This window comes from Clarias gariepinus, chromosome 1 (genome assembly GCF_024256425.1).
Source record: "Clarias gariepinus isolate MV-2021 ecotype Netherlands chromosome 1, CGAR_prim_01v2, whole genome shotgun sequence".
In the NCBI taxonomy this organism is placed as follows: domain Eukaryota; kingdom Metazoa; phylum Chordata; class Actinopteri; order Siluriformes; family Clariidae; genus Clarias; species Clarias gariepinus.
In genome coordinates, this window is record NC_071100.1 from 4,879,808 (window position 1) to 4,905,074 (window position 25,267).

At 40.6% G+C, this 25,267-nt stretch overlaps 1 protein-coding gene across 1 annotated transcript in view; it reads left to right on the forward strand.

Annotated features, from left to right (window-relative positions):
- sorcs2 (sortilin-related VPS10 domain containing receptor 2) overlaps positions 1–25,267 on the forward strand; it is a 202,326-nt gene that overhangs the window by 171,395 nt on the left and 5,664 nt on the right. Inside the window, exons 9-24 of the mRNA XM_053492878.1 lie at positions 6,492–6,671; positions 6,941–7,087; positions 11,342–11,444; positions 12,267–12,343; positions 13,004–13,095; positions 15,091–15,198; positions 18,089–18,209; positions 19,823–19,956; positions 20,148–20,270; positions 20,459–20,630; positions 21,258–21,444; positions 23,493–23,626; positions 23,753–23,876; positions 24,183–24,295; positions 24,548–24,670; positions 25,090–25,189. Coding sequence (XP_053348853.1) covers positions 6,492–6,671; positions 6,941–7,087; positions 11,342–11,444; positions 12,267–12,343; positions 13,004–13,095; positions 15,091–15,198; positions 18,089–18,209; positions 19,823–19,956; positions 20,148–20,270; positions 20,459–20,630; positions 21,258–21,444; positions 23,493–23,626; positions 23,753–23,876; positions 24,183–24,295; positions 24,548–24,670; positions 25,090–25,189 — 2,038 coding nt within the window. The remainder of the gene's footprint in view (positions 1–6,491; positions 6,672–6,940; positions 7,088–11,341; positions 11,445–12,266; positions 12,344–13,003; positions 13,096–15,090; positions 15,199–18,088; positions 18,210–19,822; positions 19,957–20,147; positions 20,271–20,458; positions 20,631–21,257; positions 21,445–23,492; positions 23,627–23,752; positions 23,877–24,182; positions 24,296–24,547; positions 24,671–25,089; positions 25,190–25,267) is intronic.

Genomic DNA, 25,267 nt, shown 5'->3' on the forward strand with positions numbered 1-25,267 from the left:
CTTGAGGATTAGTGAACCGTGAATCATTCAGTAATGAAATGCAATTAAATGCATGATCCAGTGAGAAACCAGGTGATCAGGCCAGGTGATTAGTATACTGCTGATGCTAAATGCTAAATGGTTGAAACAGATGAGGGGGGGAATGAGGCTGCTGCTAAGGTTGTTAGATAATCAACCAATTTATAATTTGTATCTTCTGGCACTTTGCAGCCTGTTGGAGTCAAACATTATTTCCTGTTTCTTTCATTAAATTTCACTTACTCATCGTCTATACCGCTTTATCCTGTATAAAGGGTCGCGGAGGGGCCTGGATCCTATCCCAGAGGACTTAGGGCACAAGTACCCCTTTTCCACTGCCGGTTCCGTGCCAGTTCACCATTTTGGAACCAGTGCCGTGCTTTTTCACAGAAAAAAATTGGTGCCGGTGCCCTAAAATAAGCCCCCGAACCGGCCCCTAAACTCTGCTGGTCTAGTCGCGAGAACCCGTGACGTCACGAGCGGTGGGCGGAGTTATAGGGAGCGTAAAAAAACAATGGTGGAGACACAAGGTATGTTAATGAGGTGCGCGGACAAAACAAAAGCGCTTTTAGCAATTTGGACATCCGCCGGAATTCAGTAGAAATTGGAAAGTGCTTAAAAAACGTGTATGAGGAAATGAGAGAAGAACTAAAAGTCGCAGGCTTCACACGAACAACCGACCAAATAGTGTATAAGCTAAAAAAAACTGAAGAAACACTACAGGGACAAAAGGAAGGGGCTGTGTAAAAGTGGCAGCGGTGGAGCTGCAAAAAATTTAGCTGCCTTTGGATACTGAAATACATTTTCATAGTTTGGAGAATAACCAGTAAACTGACTTCGGCCATGTTCGTTTCTGTTTAGTGGGCGTGGCCTGTGACGTATTATCATGCAGCTCCCGCTGAGCTCCTGTCTAGTGTAAATGCGGCACCTGGCACCAGCACCAGTGTAGTGGAAATGAGGTAGAGGTGGGGTACATCCTAAACAGGGGTGCCGATCCGTCACAGGGCGCACACACATACACATACACACATGTTCATTCCCACTCTATTTGAGAACGCCTATCCTAATCTGCATGTCTTTGGATGGAAGGAGGAAACCAGAGTACCCAGAGGAAACCCACTACGCACTGGGAGAACAGTGCTAACCACAATGCCTCCTTCATTTAATCTACATCATTTCATTTCATTTGATATGAGCGGAGAGATGAGGGGGGCTCAAGACTTTTGCACAGTACTGTATGTACCAAGAGGTTTGAATGGGTGATGTTTGGCAGATGCATGCAGGAACACACTGTATGGCAAAATATATGGAGGAATGTATTGAGGGACGAATGGAGGGAGACTATATATAATGAGTTGCATGAATGGGATGGTGTAGTGTTGTGTTGGTAGATATATTGGGATATGTGAGCATGTGTGTGTGTGTGTGTAATTGAATAGCATTGATTGTGGTTAAGGTCAAAGGGGAATTGCGAAGGGAGAATACTGCTTTTGCTCAATCTCTTTTGGTTTATTCATTATTGCTCATTAACGAGCTGTTATGTTACTACTATGTGACTAAAAGCCAGTGGCCATGGTCTGCTATCATTTTATACCCAGACTGATGACCTTAGGTGACCCCATGACCTCAGGCATTAGAACCTGTGTGGTCTGTTCCGGGAACATTAGGGTTACACTCTATAGGAATGGCTACTGATTACCCACAAGGCATCACACACAGCAGTAGTTGGCATATCACCTTTTTTGTTTATATCTCCACCTGTATTCGGGTTTAAACCCCAACTGGGCATGGACCAAACTATTCACAATCACTTTGCGCATTGGATCAGGTTCTGTCTGTTTAGCTTTGGGTTTTGTAAAAGGAATAACTCAATTTCTTTGTATTTGTTTTTGTGTTAAAGTTATTGTGTTTGGAGTGAGATACTCCTCCAAAGGAAAGGCGGATTATTCTTCTCCTCTACCTCCTAGGCTTTAGCTGTTCCTTCACTTATCACTTGACTGAGCAGATGGGTCAAATGTAAGCCATTTCCCTGCGAGAGAGAGAGAGAGAGAGAGTCTGTCAGCAAGCCTACATTTTCCACCGTGAATAATTGAGAAGGTTTTGAAAAATGCACGAGCAATCGCAGGGTGCCATCTCCCATCTCCCCGATGGCCTGTTTTTACCGTTATGGATGAACGCGTCGCCACCGACGCGCCTGTTTGTTTGCTGTTTTTTTTTTTTATATCCTCGAGATGTGCAGTTGTTGCATATTAAACGCTTCACTTTCCCCTTCTCTTCTCCTTCACGGCTCACTGGCTCAGAAAATATCCTGAAAAAAAGACAAAGAGATTTATTTACTCCCAAGCTTTAACTTAATATCTATCTATCTATCTATCTATCTATCTATCCATCCATCCATCCATCCATCCATCCATCCATCCATCCATCCAACTTGCACTTCCCATGACTTCTCAAGTCTCTAAATGTTCCCTATGCTGCAGCATAACATAGTATATATTTTTTTCCTTCCACTAAACTTAGGTCTTATTGCAAAATGTAATATTTCCGTCACCCTCTTATTCAGTGGCACCAAACCAAACTGTCACACAATCACATGCTAATCCCAGCCTTTAGTGATGTGGTCGAAGGGTTTCAGGGCATAAGTCAGTCAAGGTGAAAAATATCAATTCATAAAATGTATAAGCAAAAGAACTGAGATATTTATTGTGCTGTAAACAATAATTCATGATAGAAAAGGACAAAGTGTCAGTGTTCCTTCTATGCACATATTATATTCATTTGAAAAACAAATACAATAAAATGATGAAATATAGCACTGCAACATGTAAACTATGGCAGAGTAGTTATGATAATATGTTCCTGTAAAAAAAAGTAATGTACAGCAACAGACTAATCACATAGACTAAGCTCACTGCGCATCTCTTTTTTGCCATTCCTTACAGTATATTGTGTATTTTCTCTAGCTGTCCATCACTGTGAGAACATTTCTTTCTAATGTTACGCACAACATGAAGTCACTCACTCACCCATTGTCTATACTGCTTTATCCAGTATACAGGGATGAGGCGGGGCTTGGAGCCTATCCCAGGAGACTTAGGGCATGAGGCAGGGTACACCCTAGGCAGAGCGCCAATCCATCGCAGGGTACACACACACACACACACACACACACTTACACACTACAGGCAATTTGGGGACGCCAATCATCCTAATCTGCATGTCTTTAAACTGTGGAAGGAGTACCCAGAGGAAACCCACCAAGCACAGGGAGAACACGCACACTGACCCTGAGGCGGGAATCGAACCCAGGACCTGGAGGTGCAAGGCGACAGTGCTAACCATGAGGACACCATGCCCGCCTAACCTGCAGTCATTTCAGTCCAAAGTTAGAGGAGCAGTGCAATACAACACATTAAAACAATGACAAAACAATTTACACTAGGTTAATTAAAACAGCACTCTTATTTTCACTCCTGAGTGTTTGAACTGTGGATGAAACGATACTCGGTCCTACATTTGGCGATAATCTATCAAATCAAATCACTTTTATTGTCACATCACGTTACTGGTACACTGGTACGGTACATGAGAGGGAAATTCTCATGTACAAGCAATAGTATTTATATTATAAATTATTATAATAGTATTATTAATTCTGTATATTTATTCATATATATATATATTATTCACTACTATTGAATAATATATATATATGAATAAATATACAGAATAAATATACATATGAATAATACAGTTATATTAATATTGTGCAAGTATTATTATTATTATAATTATTATTATTATTATTAAAAAATATTATATATATATATATATATATATATATATATATATATATATAATTTTTGTAAATTATTTATTTATATAATTATATATATATATATATATATATATATATATATATATATATATATAAATGAATATATATATATATATATATATATATATATATATATATAAATGAATATATATATATATATATATATATATATATATATATATATATATATATATATGCATACATGTATATAGACATACACACGTTTGTGAGAGTGTGTCTACTTCTGTATAAATGTACGAAGAATGTCTATAATAGTATTGCACGGCATTTACATTTTTCATCAGCATCATCAAAGGCCTTCAGATTTACCAAAAGAATTCTCACATTCTAAGTTATAAACCTGTATAACAAGCAGCTGTGATCTATACAGTACGTATCTATGTGATGCAGGTATCTGGTGATCCTACACTGATGTCACTCGCCTTATGAGGAGATTATGAGGATTATATATATGTTATACCCCTCATCGCGTAACAGTGTATATACAGTAGCTAAACATTTCTTATTGAGGGTAAGTAAAACATTATCTGTGCTCCGGTTATATTAAAACCCCTGTTGTTTAATCAGTGCTTTCCATTTAAAGTCTCCCCAGTCACTGCTGTGCAGGTGTGTGTGATGTGAACATGTTACATCAGTTTATTTCCACAACTGTGGTGTGAGCAAAAATGGACGCAGCATTTGTGATCTGCGTGAAAGAGAAGCAGCGTGCAGTGATTTGAGGGTGTACCCGGTGTACCTGGTGCTGAAACCACTTATTAAGGGTGATCGCTTTGGAAAGTTTCCTAAAGAGAATCATTACCGGAGACGAGACACAAATTCATCTGCCGATGCAGGTTGACCCTCTGAGGTCCTTCCTATAGTCCTGATGTCACTCCATCAGACTTTCACCGGTTTGGTCCCCTGAAAGCAGAACTATGAGAACGAAAATTCACTTCTGATGAAGAAGTGAAGACAGCGGTGCATTCGTGAAAAAACTTTAATGAGGGAATAATTATTATAATGATAGGGTAATTTCGGCCTCACCCTTGTACACATGATGCATATTCATCTCCTAAGCATAGTCTAGTGATGTGCATGTTAATCCCTGGGCCAAGCGTGTAATGCCAGCCACGCATTATGGCAGTCCCAGTGGAAGTTTTTTTTTTTTTTTTTTTTTGCCGATGTCCAAATATATTTTTACTTTTGTTACGCCATTTTTTTTGAAGGGACACAGCGAATTACTGAAAATATTCAGTATCATTTCTGAAATAAGGTGGGCATCACAGCAACTGGTCAAGGCAGATTGGCAAAGTGCTACATATATAAAACCAGTAAACCTTATAATTAAGATTAAAAGTTGTTCTTAGTGTTGAAGGAGGAAACATGTTAGAGCTTTAAAAAAATATATGCAAATGGTGATTTTCTCATCTCCTCGTTTGTTTCCAGCGCACATGCAATGTGTTCCAACACCAAGCGGGGGCATCTCCTAATTACTGCGTTCATTTTTAGAGCTAATAGTTACTCTGCACCATTGCATGCATGTGTGTGTGTGTGTGTGTTTTGTGGACTTACTGTTTCTATGGCTACACAGTGTGAGGATCAGTGTGTCTGATTCGGTCACATCAACAGTTTTGTGAATGTCCACACTTTTCCCATGGAGAGGTAAAGTGTGTGTGTGTGTGTGTGTGTGTGTGTGTGTGTGTGTAGCAGTGCTGATGCGAAAGAAACTCACTGTCTTTCAGGCCTAAATAAAACATGTTTGCAGAAATGTTTTCAACACCAAGAACAAGAGTCGTAAATTTCACACACATTCACACACACACACACACACACACACACACACATAGGCTAGTGAGATCACTGTAATGAGACACACTGCCTGGATGATGCCAGAACCCGTTGTCATGATGTGGTCATACAGGAACTTCTAAGAACATCATGAATTGACAACCTTATAGGTGCTGTTAAAATGGGGTCAGACGCTGTCATGATGATGTCATCAAACATGAAGCAGACTGTGATGATTTCAGGTTGCTTTAAAAAAGGGTACGATGAAAACCAATGGTGATGTCATTATCATGGGATGCTGTTATGACAGGGTGCGGTAAGGTCTTAAAAAAAAAAAATCAATGTGAATCAATGCCTATACAATGACCTCATCTTATGTGGACACAATTATGATGATGGTGCTATTTGAGGATGATGTCATGCTACAGTATATGTCGATGCTCCTTACATGGTGTCATTTAACGGTGATGTCTTAAACCGAGCCTGGTTCGCATGAGTATGAAGAGGCGATGCTTATATGATCTTATTGTCATGGAAGCCTTTAGAATGATGGTCTTTCTTTGAGGACACTGTTCAAGTAGTAGGCCGTTTTTTTTTTTTTTTTTTTTTTACGATACTCTGTCAAGGCAATGTGATGGCAGATTATGTAAATTTGTATAAACACACCTCGTGTCATGCCGGTTCTAAAAGACGCTGTCAAGCCCTTCCTGGATGATATAGTCTTTAAATGCTAATGGAGACACGGAAATCATTTCCATGACGAATGACAGAAGAGATACTGTATATCCATGACGTAAACATGCTAAGAACAACATTACGTTGATGATTTTCCTCTCTTCCTCTGTAGGATGTACAGATCGTGAGCACGGACGAGAACCAGGTGCTGCTGGCCCTGCAGGAATGGTACCAGACGGACACGTACAACCTGTACGCGTCAGACCAGCAGGGTGTTTATTACTCTGTCTTGTTGGAGAACGTGCGCAGCACCAAACAGCCCGAGGAGAACGTCATCATCGATGTGCTGGAGGTCAGGAACAAGACCAAAACCCTTGGAAATAAGCTGTAAACACACTGTGTGTGTGGGTTGATAGACAGATACATACTTGTTTGGCTTAATTACGTGCATACTTTATGAATATCATGAGAGGGGGGGGATTGCATTATTCATTACACATGAGTGTCCTTCGGTATCCTCGACTATGCTGTCAGATTACAGTAATTACAGAATGCACTGAACACCGGCATTCTTTCACCTGGTTCTGATCCTGTTCATTTCTTTTTTTTAAACCTTCGCAGGTACGTGGGATCAAAGGCGTCTTCTTGGCCAATCAGAAAGTAGATGGCAAAGTCAGGACTCTCATCACGTATAATAAAGGACAGGACTGGGAGCTGCTAACTCCGCCCATCGCCGACATGAACGGCAAACCAGTGAACTGCAAACAGGTAGAAATCGCTCTACAAATTCTTCTTAGCTTATGCACGCTTATTCATTATTGGTGCGGCGCTTCTTATTTCTGTTTCCTTCAATTTATTTGACTTTGTGTTGTACCAGATAATAATCCATCCTCATAAACTTTCTCAACATCTTTCTGAATGAATTATGTTTCATACTCTGATAAAAAAAAAAGTGAAATATTCTTAAATCTAAAACGATCAACGTTTATCTTTTAATAGAACAAAAAGGTGGTGATGACATGAGGAAGAATCCTTAAGAGGAACCAGATTAGTTTGGATTAATATTGAATATCCTCTCTATATATGTGTGCTATACAGTAGGAAGTGTAATTGTGTAACAGGCAATGTGTTTTAGTTAACATAAAGTCCACTATATTGAGGTCACCAGCTGCTCACTGATGGAGACTTTGGCGCAAAATTGTTCAGGTCTAAAAGTTTCATGAGCAGTCATAAGCTATTTATACTGTATGAAAAGTGTTTTAAAAAGTCATACTCATGGTTTCTAAGTGGAACCATTCTCAGGATCCAGATGTATTGATTAGGTTGCTGCTGTTGGGCCCTTAACCCTCTTTGCCCCAGGGTTGCTGTATAATAGCTGACCCTGCGCTCTGGTCTTCTACCAGCCTATTAGCAAAGCCGAGATATGCACTGAATAAAGAATTTCACGGTGCATTAAGGTGTTGAAAAAAGGCTTAGCTTAATTTAACTGAACATGCGTAGCAGCTTGTGAAAACTTATGTTGCACCGTCTGACATAAAGGTACCTACCTGTTGCACTTTTAACATTGGTATAATGAATCTTTAACAATAAGCTAAGCTTTATAGTTAAATCTTAGGCACTTTTGATTAAATGAACACTGCATGCACAATCACAAGTAAAACACATCGTTCTTACTCATTCACCTTCTATACCACTTTATCCAGGGTCGCAGGGACCTAGAGCCTACCTCAGGAGGCTTAGGGCATGAGGACAGGGTGCCAATCCATCGCAGGGCACACACACATACTATGGGCAATTTGAGAACACCAGTTAGCCTAACATGCATATCTTTGGACTGTGGGGGGAAACCGGAATAGCCGGAGGGAACCCACCAAGCACGGGGAGAACAAGCAAACTCCATGCACACAGAGACGGGAATCGAACCCGGACCCTGGAGGTGCACGGCAATATTGCTAACCACTACACTACCGTGCACATCGTTGTTAATGGTTGTTTTTATATGCTGCCAAAAATTTTACCATTCCTGGTAGGACAATAAAGAAATACAAAAATATGTCATTTTGTAATAAAAAAAGAAATGCAAATCTGTTTTTTACCAAAAGCTTGCTATCATTGCTTCATTACATCTCTTGCCAAACATGGGCCCACATGACTATTGTGAGACGGATCACAGTTTGCAATAATTTACACATCACTGCTTCTATCAAATCTGCAAAGCCCAAACCATGTTTAAAAACAGTGTCTGAGCAAACAATAAATGAAGGCTAGTATCCACCAATTAGCATGGTATTTGTATATGGCTAATTTAATCCATTCACGCTCTTGTTTGTTAGCAACATGCCCAAACACTTTAACAAAGAACAGAAGCTTCCAGCATGCTAAAATTTACATAATGCTAATCAGTGGCCATTCACGTACGTTTGTTTTTAATCAAGATTGCCATTTAAATGCTACATAATTATCATTGTATAAAAAGATTCAGCTAATCAAAATGTCACACAAACATCACATTAGCATACAATCAAACAATGCATTTTTAAACTCTGTATTTATATGTCCTCTGCAATTCACTGTATACCCGAGGGTGAAACTTGTGCATGACCTCTCCCAGCACGGAGGTTGACTCATCTCATATTGCATGGGACTGTGGGTAGTGGAGAGTTAACGGGGGTCTTGTGCTACCTCCGCAAATCGAAGAGACTTGGAAAAACCGTCTTAAGAACCGGGCTTTTTATAACAATGATCCATGACGTCCTTTATTTTACATACAATGGATATCGACTCATTCCATCTCTTTCTCTGTTCTTGACACATGATCCTTTCCTTTTTACAGATAGTTTTCTCATACCTTTCTTGGCTCTTTTTCTAGGTCTAGCATGTACTTCTTAGGGATTGTGTCAGTTAGAGAGCTGCACTGCAATAGGGAGCGGGAACACTGCTGTGTACTGCAGGTATTCACAGTAATGGGATCCAAATTAAAATATCTTTGCAGTGGCAAAGTCATTGAGTGCAGTCTTTCCAGTACTCCTGTGAGAACATTAATAAAATGAATATTATCACTCTGCTGTGATGGTAACGATGGCAACTCAAGTACAACTAAAGAGGACATCTGTTGTTGCTGATGATGAGGAAGGGCTGGTTTGGGGGGTACACCATTGTGTTCAGGATAGTGCAGATATTAAGGGATTATGTTAGGGATAGTGTTTAATATATGGGGTTGGGATGTGAATGAGCCTGGGATGGTGATGGTGCACATAGGTATGGGTAAATGGGGTGAGAAGTGATGGTACACAGAGGGATGAGGATGAAGGTTTGGAGGCAGAGGGCATACACAAGGCAATGGGATGGGAATGGTATTGAAGCACATGGAGAAGGAGTGGTGATGGGATTAATACAGATGGTGATAATAGTGGTATAAAGTCAGATGATAATTAGTTGGGGACAATGGATGTATATAGTGGTATGTGGATAGGGTAAGGATGCTGGTTAGGTATAACGGAATGATGTAAGGATGGGGTAAGAATGCTGGTGAGGTATAAAGGAATAGGATATAAATGGTTTTAATGTGTCGGTGGATAGGGGTAAGGATGTTGGTGTGGTATGAAGGAATAGGGTAGGGGTGGTGTTGATGTGTATGTAGATTGGGTAAGGATGTTGGTAAGGTATAAAGGAATGAGGTAGGGATGGTGTTGATGTGTATGTAGATGGAGTAAGGATGTTGGTAAGGTATAAAGGATGAGGTAAGGATGGTGTTAATGTGTTGGTGGATAGGGGTAAGGATGTTGGTGTGGTATGAAGGAATAAGGTAGGGATGGTGTTGATGTGTATGTAGATTGGGTAAGGATGTTGGTGTGGTATAAAGGAATGAGGTAGGGATGGTGTTGATGTGTATGTAGATGGAGTAAGGATGTTGGTAAGGTATAAAGGATGAGATATGAATGATTTTGATGTGTTGGTGGATAGGGTAGAGATGTTGGTGTGGTATGAAGGAATAAGGTAGGGATGGTGTTGATGTGTATGTAGATTGGGTAAGGATGTTGGTGTGGTATAAAGGAATGAGGTAGGGATGGTGTTGATGTGTATGTAGATTGGGTAAGGGTGTTGGTGAGGTATAAAGCCATGGAGTGGGATCATGTTGAGGTCTATGTGGGTGTGGGTTGGGGTGAGTGAGATATTATGGACATGTTACATGTTCGTTCAAAATAGTTTTAATTAGCATGTTTTTTTTTGTCTTTTCTTGTTACCATATTAGTGTAAAATATGTCAGTATGTAGTTAATGATTTTGAAGAGACTGCCTCCTTTTTACAGTAATAGACAGAGCCTAACTGGATTTTTTTTCTGGTACTGTCTCATTCTGTTGAATCACTTTGTTAGAAGGAGATTTCTTCTTCATTCTTAATTACAGCTGACTTTTTAGATTAATGCATGATAGGTGAAAGGGTCTCTCTCTCTCTATCCCTCTCTCACACACACACACACACACACACACACTTATACACACAGCCGTTCATGATATGAAGTCTTGTTCTCCCAGCATGACCACAGTCTGGTGTGTGTAACCGGGCCCAGGAGGGGATCTTTAATGTGATTCCCCTTTAATAAAGTGATGGCCTCTACATTAACACCTTTAATCTGATCACACTCTTCTGTTAAACACTCGTTTAATAATAATTAAAAAAAAAGAAAGAAAATACTTTTAGAAGTATTGCTGGATTGTAACACCATCTGTTTTCTTTTAAGAAAAAGAGAATCCATATGGTGTGTGTTGTGTGTTTATCTCCTAGGTTAGATATGGCTGGCGGTGTGAAACAGCTGTTTTAGTCTTGTGCATGAAAATGGAAATGTTCAGTGTTGTCAAAGCAGTTAAATGAAAGTTGAATCAATGTATAAGGCAATTTAATACACAGTATGAAAAAAAATGAAACAGAAACAGGTGGAGAGAAATAAACATCACATACTGTAGTAAAAAATGACACAATCTCTCTCTCTCTCTCTCTCTCTTTCTTGCTCTCTCACCACAGCCAGACTGTCATCTTCACCTCCACCTGAGATGGGCAGATAACCCATACGTCTCTGGGACGGTCCACACTAAAGACTCCGCCCCCGGCCTCATCATGGGTGCAGGTCAGTGCCGAAAGCACAGCCCTTTTATAAACAAACACACACAAAAGTTCACACAGATTACAGTCATTTGTTCAAGAGAGGCGTTCAATTAGACCGCAGTCAGGCGTGCGCTTCCAAGATAAACAGCCGAACCCGTCTCATATTTCAGTGTAGGATGAAGCAAATTATTCTTATTGCCTTCTCTTCAGGTGGGAAATCGGAGGACATTTGGATAGAACATCCTTTCTTTATTGTGTCAACATAGTGAGTTAGAAAGCTATAAATCTTAATATTAAGTCGGATTAATAAAATCTGTGAACGTTTTTAAGGAAAATATACAGTAAATGGTGAGTTATTGAATTATTGAATGTCTACATGATGAATAATGAATAGTAACTAGTGCTTACATGAAGAGTTTATCAGTAATAAATGTTACTAAAAACACTTGAAATCTCCCTCTCTCTCTCTTTCTGTCTCTCGTTCTGTCTCGATCTCACTTTTTTCCCTATCTGTCACTTCCTCGTCATCAGCATATGTTGCTTCACGGGAATATTATTACATTTTGTTCAGCTCCACCAGTTTTGCACTACATCGAGCCTTTGATGTCAAGCGGCGCCCCTGGCCATGTTCTCTCGGCTTCCTGTCTTAAACGGGTGTCCTCTTTTTTCTCTGTGCTTCTCTCTCTCTCTCTCTCTCTCTCTCTCTCTTTTTCTCATTTTCACCCTACATGTTTATTAATTACGTGAAAGGGGGAGAAACTAACTCTGACTTTGAACAAGATAAATTGAAAAGCAGATATACTCAGCTGAACTGTAACAATCTCTCTCTCTCTCTCTCTCTCAGGCAATCTCGGCTCTCAGTTGGTTGAATATAAAGAGGAGATGTACATCACCAATGATTGCGGAAAGACCTGGAGACAGGTGAGGACGTTTATTCGAAGAAGTGATGAAAACGCACAGGAGTGATACAACTTTCCAAGTTGGAGAAACTTTCCTTTACCCACAATGCCACAGTCCAATATGCTCTCGGGGAGCCAATGACAGCCTTCCTTTGTCATCTCTCAATTAGAGTGATGCCGGCCAATCGCGGCCTCTCATAGATAAATAATGGCGCTCTCTTCCAATGCATTTGGAAAAGAGTCGGTGGCTAAAATCATGTCAGTGAGGGAGTCCAGTGTTTGCCTCACTTTCTCTCTCTTTCTTATACTTTCTAATTCCTGCTGCATCAGCGTTTTTACTTCTTCATTCACTTTTATCCCCTCTGTAATCTCGTCCATTTCAATTTTCATTTTCAATTTACAGTATGCAACTTTGATTAGCTGCGCAAATATAAATGCTCCTGCTGAGTCCGCCCTGCTCTCCATCCCTCCCTTTTCTTTCTGTTTGACTGGCGCTCTCAACATCTCATGCTGTCAAGTGAAGGAAATGAAATGAAATGAAATGAGTTGTGTAAATGTATGATGCACCATTGAATTTCGGATTAGTCAGACGGCTGTAACGTAGCAACAGCTCATTTACAAGGACTTATATTTTTATTTATTGAACATGGAAGAACATTAATCTGAGTTAATATTTCCCCAGGTGTTCGAAGAGGAGCACCACATCCTGTATCTGGATCACGGTGGCGTCATCGTGGCCATTAAGGACACCTCCATCCCGTTAAAGATCCTCAAGTACGTCCTCTTTTCAAGCAGCTCGCACCAACGTTAGTTGGTGTGGCAGAAAAATTAATTAGATGAACAGATTAAAGGGGAGATTTGCTTTCTCAGGGCGTAGATCATGTGTGCCATTAGAGGAGAGAGAGAAAGCGAGAATGAGGATGAGAGCAACAAGAGAGCGATGGAGGGAATCCTCGCTTATCCTTCTTCCACACATTCGGCCCTAGAGAACCTCTCGAGTAAATTTGTCATCCGCTCGAGAGGCTCTTTCTTCATTCTCTTATCCCTCGTTCGCCCTTTTTGCTTTTGATCCCTGTCTTTCTATCCCTTGTTAGTCATTTCAGGAGACTTCAGGAGCTGTCAGATATGAAGTGTTGTCCGGGCTGAGAGGGAGAAAAACGATGAAGCGCCCCTGAAAAAAAAGAAAAAGAAAAAAATCCCTTAAGTCGTCAGGAGGCTTTAACACACACACACATGCACACATACGCACACACACAATAAAACATACACACAAGTCATTGTAAAAACCCGGATTTATTAAAGCCCCAAGATCGACTGAAGTTCTGAGCATATGCAAAACCTCTAACACATGCAGCGTGGCAGCTCCAAGCCACCGTTCATGTGTTCACATATTTTTAGCATATTGCCATGAGTGACGGATGACAAAGCGCAAAGGGACTGTAAGAGGACAAAAAAAACAAGAAGTGAAATTAGCATATAGAGCATGAGAGAATGTGAGTCACGGCTTGCTTTTCTTAACTCTCGCTGGTGAGCAGGAAAGCAGAAAGCGACTCACGACTCCATCAGCTCATCTCAGTCTCGATCTCAGCGTCTGATGTGGCAATGATGATGAAGGAGATGATATTTCACTCTTCAAGATGATATTGCTTACCCTTGTTACCTCTTACCTCTAGGGTTGAGGGTTCAAATCTAACCTTTGGTCTGTGTGTGTGTGTGTGTGTGGTGCTTGTCTGTTCCACCCGTGCTTGGTGGGTTTGGTTTCCTTTGCGAACTCTGTTCATTTTTACACTGTCCAAAAAGTCATGGTGTTTGAAAATTGTATGTAGTGTGTGCTTGTGCCGTGGGATGAATCCATTCAGGGTGGACCCTTCCTTGTGTCCTGAGCTCCCTGGGCTCCACACCAATGACTATAGTGTTGCTGGAACTTCCATCTCCCCAATTTGAAATAAGAGCCAGCACCTCTTCTTTGCACCAAAGTGGCCATTTGGTTGCCATGTTTTGAATGGAGAGTGATGACATAATCACATGATGCAAACATCTGGATTGGTAGAAAATCCAACCTACTCGAAACTCACTCTTCCTGTGGTGTCTGGATACAAGATTTCTATCACTGATATTTTTTACTGAAGCATCCACATCATAAACTAATCCAATCTAGGACTTTCGATGTTCAACCTTCTTTCAGAATACTACAAATTACGATAATCTGCTGTATAACCTTGATAAAACAGGCGAGCCAGAAACGAGTAACATACCTGTAGAAATCAGACTTAGAAGGAAAAAAAGGAACAAATGTTGAAACTTATGGACATAAAACCCAAGTCTTCACAATAAAAACAAAGAAACAACAGGTTATAAATGTACAAACATATCCAGCGTGAACTCATAACAGGGTAACCGACTAACAATAAGGCACATTTCGGAATGCCAATCAGCCCAGGAACCACAGGGTGAATATAAAATCCACAATCACATAGACCAGAGACAAGATTTGACCCCCAACCCTGGTGGTACGAGTCAACAGTGCTAACCACCTAGCCACCGTGCTACACAAGTCAAACAGAAAAGGTTAACTAAAGATGTCAGAAGTTCATGACAAAAGTCTGTGTGCCACGATGTAAAACAACAAAGATCGATGATGTAAGAGGACAAGCCAATAATCTAAGCACTGTGAGTTAATGATATAAGACAGAGAAGTGAAGTTGGCACACCGTGATTGTAATTAGTTTCTAAAGGAACTCAGTGTTGTAAGATGTCATGTCTCTGCAGGTTCAGTGTGGATGAAGGACGTACATGGAGCATTCACAATTTCACCAGCACGTCGGTGTTCGTCGACGGCTTACTAAGTGAACCCGGAGATGAGACGCTCGTTATGACGTGAGTCACGACCCTTATCCCTTATCTGTGTTCACTTTCATCTGCTCCTTACTTGCCTGTACCTGTCTTTCACCTGTCCCTCATAGCCTACTGTCTCCAAGCTTTACCTGTTTGTTCGTCATTCCTATCTACCTCCGAGTTCATTGAGTTGCCTTTCATCCTTCAACCATCAACCCTTAGATCAACCAGTGGTGCAGCTGGTTACACCTTACCCTGTCCATTATTGACAGTTTTATTTTCTTATCCCTTCCTCAAAGTTACAGATACCTTCAGGTTTCTTTTATTACAAACTGTCCCTAATTCTCCAGTTTAATGCCTAACCATCACATTTCTTTCTACTTATTTTTAGTTGTTCTCTAGTTCCAAAAATTTGGTGCTCTTTATTGTACCCACTATGGGAACCTCACTTATACCAGTTTGTCCCCCACCACCACCCGTCCTTAAAGGTGATCTGCTATTCACACAAACCTGCCTGGCTACCTTACCAATATCTTTTTTCCTTTGTTTCACCTCCATTTGGCCCTGTGGACATCAAAATATTGGACCTGTTGAAACTCTAGTTTTGGTCACCTGGATGACACAAGCTCCCTTAATTTTAGCTGTCTTGTTTTACACCTGTCTGTCGATTAGTGTTAATGTAATCAGATCATGATTATGTGTCCCTCAGTTCTGCCTGATCCTCAATTCTACCTGTCATCCCATCTTCTGCAGCATCATCTGTCATCCCCATCCCTCACCTTAATTTAGGTCAAATCCTCTATCCATGCGTCAAGTCTTTCTGGTTCTGATGAAACTGTCTGTCCATCACCATCACTTTCATCTGTCATTATTCCTCAGTCATCCGTCCTTCATCATCTATTTGTCTATTAGAAAAAAACCCTTTGTCTGTCCAACATTTCTCTGCTCTCAACACCACCTGTCTGCCCATCACCTTAACCCCATCTGTAATCTCATTATTTCCATCTGTCCCTTACCTCCATTTAATCACTAGGCAAATCTCTGTCCTTCAATTTAAAGGGATTAACACCCCTAAATTATCTTCTCTTCCACCCGTCCTAAAAAGACATCTAGCTTTCTGTCCTTTCTACACTTTCACCTGTTGTACATTGTAACCCGGCTCATGTTTCTTATTTTGTACCTACCAGTACTGACCTGCCTACACGTTTACCTCAATTTATCTAAAAAGTCTAAATAATTAGGAATCTTGCTGCCACCTAAATGTTCACCACCTCCATCTGTCCCTCAGATCCATCCAACATTCTATCTCACAACTCTTCTCTTTTTTCGGCAGATACTCACACAGGTCCACGGATAGGTACACACCTGTTCTTGAATAGAATCCCTTTAGTATTTAAATTTTTGTTTTTTTTTTTCCATCTTGAAGATATAACAACTCTGGAGAACACAGGCAGCACATTAAAACCTGCAGGGTTCAAGGACCAAATCAACATCTGCTGCGATCAAAGCAGCAATCAGTTATCTACTGAGCTCTGACGGATTAAACTAGAGCTTGTGTGTATGATTGTTTTTCTGGGTTCAAATGCAACATGGTGTAGCATGCTTCACAGAATTAGTTGAAAAGAGGAAACTGTAATTATCTATAAGACTCGTGATTTTCACCACTGTGGGATTTCTGGAGGACTTGATTGGGGTCATCATGGACAATGGCCAGTGACAGGAAGTCTTGTTCAGTGAGGTGTATGTGTGTACGTGTGAATGATGTCCTGATGACAGGTGTGAAAGGATCTGATGTTGGATTTCGATTGTTAGTGGTCGGGAGCGCGAGCTGATAATGGAACCTTAGGGCAGAGGGAATTGCTGTGAAGACAACATGAGTGGAAGCAGTAGAGTGGATAACTTTGTCTTGTTGGGGGGGGGGGGTGTCTTTATATATATATATATGGTGAAGCTTAAAGAATATTTACTAATATTTGACCAAAAAATTTTAAAGAATATTTTACCAAATATTTTTGCATTACAAAACTTTTTTTTTTTTATTTCCAGTTCCGCAGAGTGCAGTGAAGTGAGGTTTTGGCTAAAGCCTCAGCAGTTATTTTGAGAGAATTTTAAGCCCAGAAACTTTGGCTTAGAGATGTTTTGGCCTTCCGCTACGGTTCCTAGTGCATTTCTACTCTACTGCTTCCGTGACTAAAAATATATGTGTCATTTAGAGCACCACATTTTTATTCATTTTATTTAGATTCTTCTGATTTATCTTTTTTATTCAATGTTGGTATAATAATTACAAATAAACCGGTTTTAGCAATGATAAAATGTTATCAACATAACCACATCTTCAAACCATTGAATATTTCCTTTAGCCCATAACGTAAATTTTCGATCATGCTCTAAAAATTGTTTAAATTAATTCATTAAATTAAAGTTTTAAAGCCGTGAGGATATGGTTAAGGTACATTATACTAAACAAAACATTGTAAAATACTCGTACTTTCCATCTTTATGAGTTATAATCACGTGTACAGTATAGGTCGGACATTTGCCCCTGTCCATTAGAGATGGCCTTGGGCTCTTGAGGTCCATGTTGAGGTGTGTTGAACTTCAGCCCAAAACCATTGAAAAAGGAGAATAAGCACCGAGGAGAAGCTCTTCATATACTAATTAGTTAATTGTAGTCCTTTTTGTTGTTGAACAGTCTGGGTTTTATTTGGGAAGACTTACAGATGTTCTGTTCAACCTGGTTTGTATTTCAGAGTTAAACTATAAATCTAGAGCGCCATCATGTGGCTGCTTATTTCTTTGGCTCACAGTCTGAGAAACACAGATCTAGACTATGTAGTGCTGTTGGCTGGGCTCTGTGCTTGATGTATTTATTTTATTATTTATTTGTGTGTGTGTGTGTGTGTGTGTGTGTGTGTGTGTGTGTGCATAGTGTGTTTGGTCACATTAGCTATCGCTCAGACTGGGAGCTAGTGAAGGTGGATTTCCGTCCGTCTTTTCCCCAGCAGTGTAATGAGGACGACTACGACTCGTGGAAACTCACTAACCTACAGGTACTTTACACCGATCTGTGTCTCTGTGTACCTGCCTGTCTCTCTGTTTATCTCGCTGTGTATCATTGTTTTTTGGGCACAATTGTTTACCTGTCTTTCTCTTTGTTTACCTGTCTGCCTCTTTGTTTACCTGTCTGTGCATTGTTGTTTACCTGTCTATGCATCACTGTTTACCTGTCTGTCTCTTTGTTTACTCTGCTGTGCATTGTTGTTTACCTGTCTATGCATCACTGTTTACCTGTCTGTCTCTTTGTTTACCCTGCTGTGCATTGTTGTTTACCTGTCTATGCATTGTTGTTTACCTGTCTGTACATTGTTGTTTACCTGTCTATGCATCACTGTTTACCTTTCTGTCTCTTTGTTTACCTGGCTGTGCATTGTTGTTTACCTGTCTATGCATCACTGTTTACCTGTCTGTTTCTTTGTTTACCTGTCTATGCATCACTGTTTACCTGTCTGTTTCTTTGTTTACCTGTCTATGCATCACTGTTTACCTGTCTGTTTCTTTGTTTACCTGGCTGTGCATTGTTGTTTACCTGTCTTACTCTCTGTTACCCTGTCTGTCTCTTTGTTTACCTGTCTGTGCATCACTGTTTACCTGTCTTTCTCTCTGTTTACCTGTCTGTCTCTTTGTTTACCTGTCTGTGCATTGTTGTTTACCTGTCTATACATCACTGTTTACCTTTCTGTCTCTTTGTTTACCTGGCTGTGCATTGTTGTTTACCTGTCTATGCATCACTGTTTACCTGTCTGTTTCTTTGTTTACCTGTCTATGCATCACTGTTTACCTGTCTGTTTCTTTGTTTACCTGTCTATGCATCACTGTTTACCTGTCTGTTTCTTTGTTTACCTGGCTGTGCATTGTTGTTTACCTGTCTTACTCTCTGTTAACCTGTCTGTCTCCTTGTTTACCTGTCTGTACATCACTGTTTACCTGTCTTACTCTCTGTTTACCTGTCTGTCTCTTTGTTTACCTGTCTGTGCATTGTTGTTTACCTGTCTATGCATCAATGTTTACCTGTCTGTCTCTTTGTTTACCTGGCTGTGCATCATCGTTATTTGTCTGTGCTTTATTTTTTACCTGTTTGCTTCTATGTTTATTTGTCTTTTTCTCTGTTTACCCATCTGTATTATTTTTACCTGTCTATCTTTTTGTCTGGCTTTCTTTTTACCTCACTGCCTCTTTCATTGCCTGTCTGTGGCTCTGTTTACTTACCTGCTTCTTAGTTTAGTGCTAGTTTACCTGTCAGTCTTTATTCTTACCCGTCTACTTTCTGTTAGTTTCTATGTTTACTTGTCCCCACCCCTGTTTATTAGTATGTCTGTGTATCTATTTACCTGTTTTTATTCCTCATTAATTGTCTGTATTTATTTTCTTTTCCTTATTTACTGGTCTGTCTGTCCATTTGTCTGTCTGTCCACTTATCCTGTACTGTATATCTGTACCTTTTTATTCATCTGTCTGCATGTCACTCTCTTTTACTTCTTGTGTTAATTGGTCTGTTGATCCATCAGTTTATCTTTTCCTCATTTCCCAGTCGTTTTACCGTCCTCTTTAGCGATTTATCTGTCTACTACCTGTCTGAAGGTTGTTGTTACTTACTTCTCCACAGGGAGCTCGTTGCATCATGGGCCAGGAGCAATCGTACAGAAGAAGGAAGGAGTGGTCTCTCTGCGTTAAAGGGAAGAGTTACACGTCTGCGCTGTCTGCTAAACCCTGTCAGTGCACCGAGAAAGACTTCAGCTGGTACTGAGCTAAGCTTCTGCCTCAGCACTTTTCAGCCCGCTTTGGCTTTTTCAGTTTGTTCCATAAACCCTATTTCAGCTAATTAACAGTTATAAACTGTATTTAAACTAGTCCTAGATGTACTCTAGTTGGTCACACCTTCAATTTTGGAAATTGCAATGCAAAGTGTGTTTGTGTGTGTCTGTGTGTAGTGATTATGGGTTTGAGCGCAGCCCGAAGGTGGAGGGTGATCGCTGTTACCACGACTTCTGGCACGATCCTGAAACTCCGCCTGAAAACTGCAATTTGGGACACACCTACAAAAGCAGTACAGGGTAAGACACACACACACACACACACGCACACACACACACTTACCTGAAGTTTGTTCTACTGTATATGTGAATGTCACAGTGTCAGCCACTATAGTGCATATTAATGAGGAAATAAATTAGGTGCGTGTTACTTATTCTGTGTGTTTCTTCAATGTTTGTATGTGTGTGTGTGTGCGCGTGTTTCACAGTTACCGTAAGCTCATCTCCAACATGTGTGAAGGCGGAATCAATAAAGAAGACATCGGAAAGGAGCACGCCTGCCCTTTAATGCCGCCCAGTGGCCTACAACTGGGCATCAAGGGCCAGATGCTTACAGTGGCGCCTGGTGACGACATCACCTTCATCGTCCATCAGGAGCGGGTATGATGTACAGATTAATAATGAAACAGAGTGCGGTTCTGTTCTAATATCATGCGTTAAGATCAGTTACACCCTGTTGATACTCCTGATATCCCTAACTAAAATCCAGTGGACCATTTGCCTTAAGACGTCACCTCACTCACTCTCACTTCACACTCTCACGTCTATACTGCTTTATCCTGTATTTAGGGTCACAGGGACCTGGAGCATATCCCAGGAGACTTAGGGCATGAGGCAGGGTACACCCTAGACAGGGTGTCAATCCATCGCAGGGCACACACACATACACACACTCACACACCCATTCACACACTACGGGCAATTTGGGAACGCCAATTAGCCTAACCTGCATATCTTTAAGCTGTGGGAGGAAACCGGAGTACCAGGAGGTAATCCCACCAAGCACGGGGAGAACATGCAAACTCCATGCACACAGAGACAGGAATCGAGTCTGGCCGGGAATTTAACCCGGAACCTGGAGGTGCAATGCGACAGTGCTAACCACTACACCACAGTGTCACACAACAAGTCACCTAATTCGTAAAATAAAAGTCCCCCTGTGTGTAATTTAATTTAGAGAGAAGTGGATGCTTTCTAAGTTTGCTATTGCATCTTTTTCTCTCCTAGGGTGACACGAGCAGTACGCGGTACCAGGTGGACCTCTCTGACGGAGTTCAAGCCATTTATCAAAACCTAACGGTGACAGATGAGCCGATCCAACATCGTTATGAGAAGCCGGGTTTTTATCGCGTCAGTGTGAAGGCGGAGAACACAGCCGGTCATGATCAGGCAACGTTGTACATCCGGGTCACATGTGAGTCACGTCCCTGGCCGATTGCCATAAAAGCACATAACACTGATCATGGGTAAAAAAGTGAGCATACATTTAGCAGATGCTCTTATCCAGAGCGACTTACATTTTTATCTCATTACACATCTAAGGGTTAAGGGCCGCGCTCAGTTAAGGGCCCAACAGTGGCAAGTTGGTGATTGTGGGGTTTGAACCTGGGATCTTCCGAACCGTAGTCCAATACCTTAACCACTGAGCTACCCCTGGCCCTTACCCAAAAAAAAAAAAAAAAAAAAAAAAAAAGGTAGTCAGTACGTTTACGTGCACAGTTTAGGGGAGCTATGGATGTAGCTCGATTAGGCCATTTAATTATACTACTGTCTTTGTCCTCTTATACGAGCATGCCAGGGGGATCTACTGTATTAATGGACTGAAGTATGTCCAAGTCCACTGTAATAGGTGATGTTATGCTCCTTTTAAATCAAATCAAATTCAAATTTTATTTGTCACGTACACAGTCATACACAGTACGATATGCAGTGAAATGCTTTTTTGACTACCAGTGACCTTAAAAGAAAAGCTTAAACATAAGAAATAAATATAAATATAAGGTAATAAATTCAAATTTCAAATTCAAATTTTATTTGTCACATACACAAACATACACAGTACGAAATGTAGTGAAATGCATTTTACGGCTGCCATTGACCCTTTAATACAGTAGAAAATAAAGTTAACTGGTAAAATATACTGTACAAGTAAAAATAAAGATATATTGCAGTAAAAGAAATATTGTAGAAAAATGAAATTAACTAGTAAAAGTAGGAATATACTGTGCTACCTAAAATAAAATAAGAATAAAAATATACTGTACAAATAAGAACAAAAAATAGATATAATATAGACATATGAAAGAAGAAAATAGAAATTTGTCCCTAAGTAATGTAAAAAATGGCTGAGGTGTGCAAATATGCATAAAGTGACTTATTAAAGTGTCTTATTATTAAAGTGATTTGTGCAGTGGTCCATAATGAAAGTATAAGTATATAGTGCAAAAAGTGTGCATGAATGTGTCCATAGTGTCCATGAATGCCCACTGTTGGATGTAAAAGAGATGATATTAGTCCTGTATTGGGTGGTTGAGAGACCTTATCGCCTGCAGGAAGAAGCTCCTCCTTAATCTCTCTGTATTGGTCTTCAGGGAGCAGAATCGCTTTCCTGACCTCAACAGAGAGAACAGCCTATTGTTGGGATGGCTGAGGTCCTTCACCATCTTCCTGGCCTTAGTCCAGCACCGTTTGCTGTAGATCGAGTGCAGGTCAGGGAGCTCAGTGCGGATGATGCGCTCAGCTGATCGCACCACCCTCTGTAGAGCTCGTCTGTCCTGCATGGTGCTGTTCCCGAACCAGGTCGTGATGTTTCCCGTCAGGATGCTCTCTATGGTGCATTCCTGAGCACCTTGGAGGGCAGTCTAAAGTCTCTCAAGGGTCTGAGGTAGTAGAGACGCTGCCGGGCCTTTTTCACCACGGTGTTGATGTGACGGGACCATGACAGGTCCTGCGTGATGTGAACACCGAGGTATCGAAATTTTAGTTTCTTAATTAAATCGATTTAAGCTTCTTAGGCTGTTCTACATTTTGTTTGACGTCCACATCAGAGCCCAGGGTGGGAACTCTGGAGTGCCTAGGTTGAGATGTACATGGAGGTGTAGCTCAACTTTTAACTGCATTATCTGGGTGCACTAGTCTGACCTTAAGAGGTTTGATTTAGTCCAATTTTAAAGGTCCTGTTCGAGTCAGGCAAACAACTCTAAATGATTGGTTTAGGATCTGAGGCTCCCGGTTCGAGCCCTGTTGTTGGTGAGTTGCCACGCCCCATGTTATCCAGACACTGCATGCGGTGCCGGTCCCAAGCTAAGGTTTATTTTGTCTGTGGTGCAAACATATTATAAATGACCAACACAAGACTGTGGACTGACACAAATGTAATGTGTGTAATATATACAGAATTGCTCAGTTGTTTTGGATAAAGAGGCACGAATGTAATTGCAATCGCTTATTCATGTGTTTTAGTGCCCCTACAGGGAGTCCACCTGGAAGTAGTGCCGATCGCAGGAAGGAAACAGGAAGTCAACCTGACTGCTGTGGTTCTTCCTGAGGATTCAAATCTCACTGTCTACTACTGGTGGATCGGAGAGGAGCTGCAGGTTCCCTCTACTTACCCTTTTTTTAGGGCTATAAGCATTTTCAGTCAGGTCCTTATTATAAGTAAGTAAGTAAGATATCGATATTATATATAATAATTATATATAATTGGTGTGTGTCCCTCACAGCCAAGACTAACCCTTGAGAACAGCATTCTAACGAGTTTTCCCGAAGAAGGTGAGGTCTCTGTCACTGTTCAGGCATCTAACGGACGCTCCACAGTGCAGGACAGCAAAATCGTACGCGTTTATGGTGAGATCACATTACCACATCCCTCATATAGTCCTGACCTCACTCCAAGACATATTTGAGGAATTTAAGGGAGTTCCTGGGAGGCCAGTGTTTCAGACTTGAAGCAGACATAATAATAATAATAATAATAATAATAATAATAATAAATTATACACGTAACAGTAACAGAGTGAAAAGTTACCTTTCTGTTTCTAGTTTGTCCACTGGGTGTCACTGTGACATGAAAAAAAGTCAAAAATAATATATATATATATATATATATATATATATATATATATATATATATATATGTGTTTTTCCCTTCAGATAATTTCCTGGTCATTCCGCTCAGCTTCAGTCAGAACTTGGATCGCTTTAACCCGAACATCCCGGAGTGGAGGGCAGACGTGGGGCATGTGGTCACCAAGATGTTGGCTAAGGTTTATCTACATACACACACACCATGGCATTAAGATTATTGAATTCCCCAGGATTTGTCTTTAGAAATAAGTTTTAATGATAATAATAACACATAAGCAGGTAATTCAGGCCCAGGCTCAAAGTTCTTGTCTGCATTTAATCGACATACCTCAGTGTATTTAGCATTGATATACAAGTATATCAGGAAAAATGTCATTTGTTTAGCATCTGTGATATTTTCCTGAAGGTTCCTGGATGTTTTTTGCTTCCAGATCACAGGACTTCCTCAGGAGTCGATGGTTACCACGGTGAAGCCCGGGCTGCCAACCAGAGCAGACTTATACGTGCTGCCCACAGTGGACACGCCCATCACGAGGAGTGGGTTTGCAGATAAGGTACTATGGTTAATGAGGAGTTTTAATGTGTTTAAGTTAAGTTGTTGTGTTTTGACACAAGTGCACAGTGCAAAGACATTCAGATTGGGTTAATTGGCGTTCCCAAATTACCCATAGTATGTGTGCCCTGTGATGGATTAGCACCCTGTCCAGATTTCTTTTCCTGGCCACTGTATGTTGATTAAAACACACCTCTGGTTCTACTGCATTGTGCTCCAGTAGGAGATGAAATAAGACAATGTGTATAAATGGCCAAAAACACCAGCTCGGCAGGAAATAAAGAGCGATCTCATTCATACCACACTCACCTATTAGTATTAAAAAGCACAAACACTTTGTATTTGTTACCGACTTTTTACTAAATATATATATATACCTTTGTGTGTGTACGTGTGTGTGTGTGTGTGTGCATTTTCTAGCATGTGTCCACCATAAAGCAGGCTCTGAGGGAGAGTAATGTCAGCTTTATTGTGCGTGGTGGACTGAGAGTGCTGGTGACTCTGACAGATCCTAATGCAGGTAACACAACAAAGCCTTTTTTTTAATATGTTGCCACGTTAACTTAAGTCCCTTGTGATGGATTGGGACCCTGTCCAG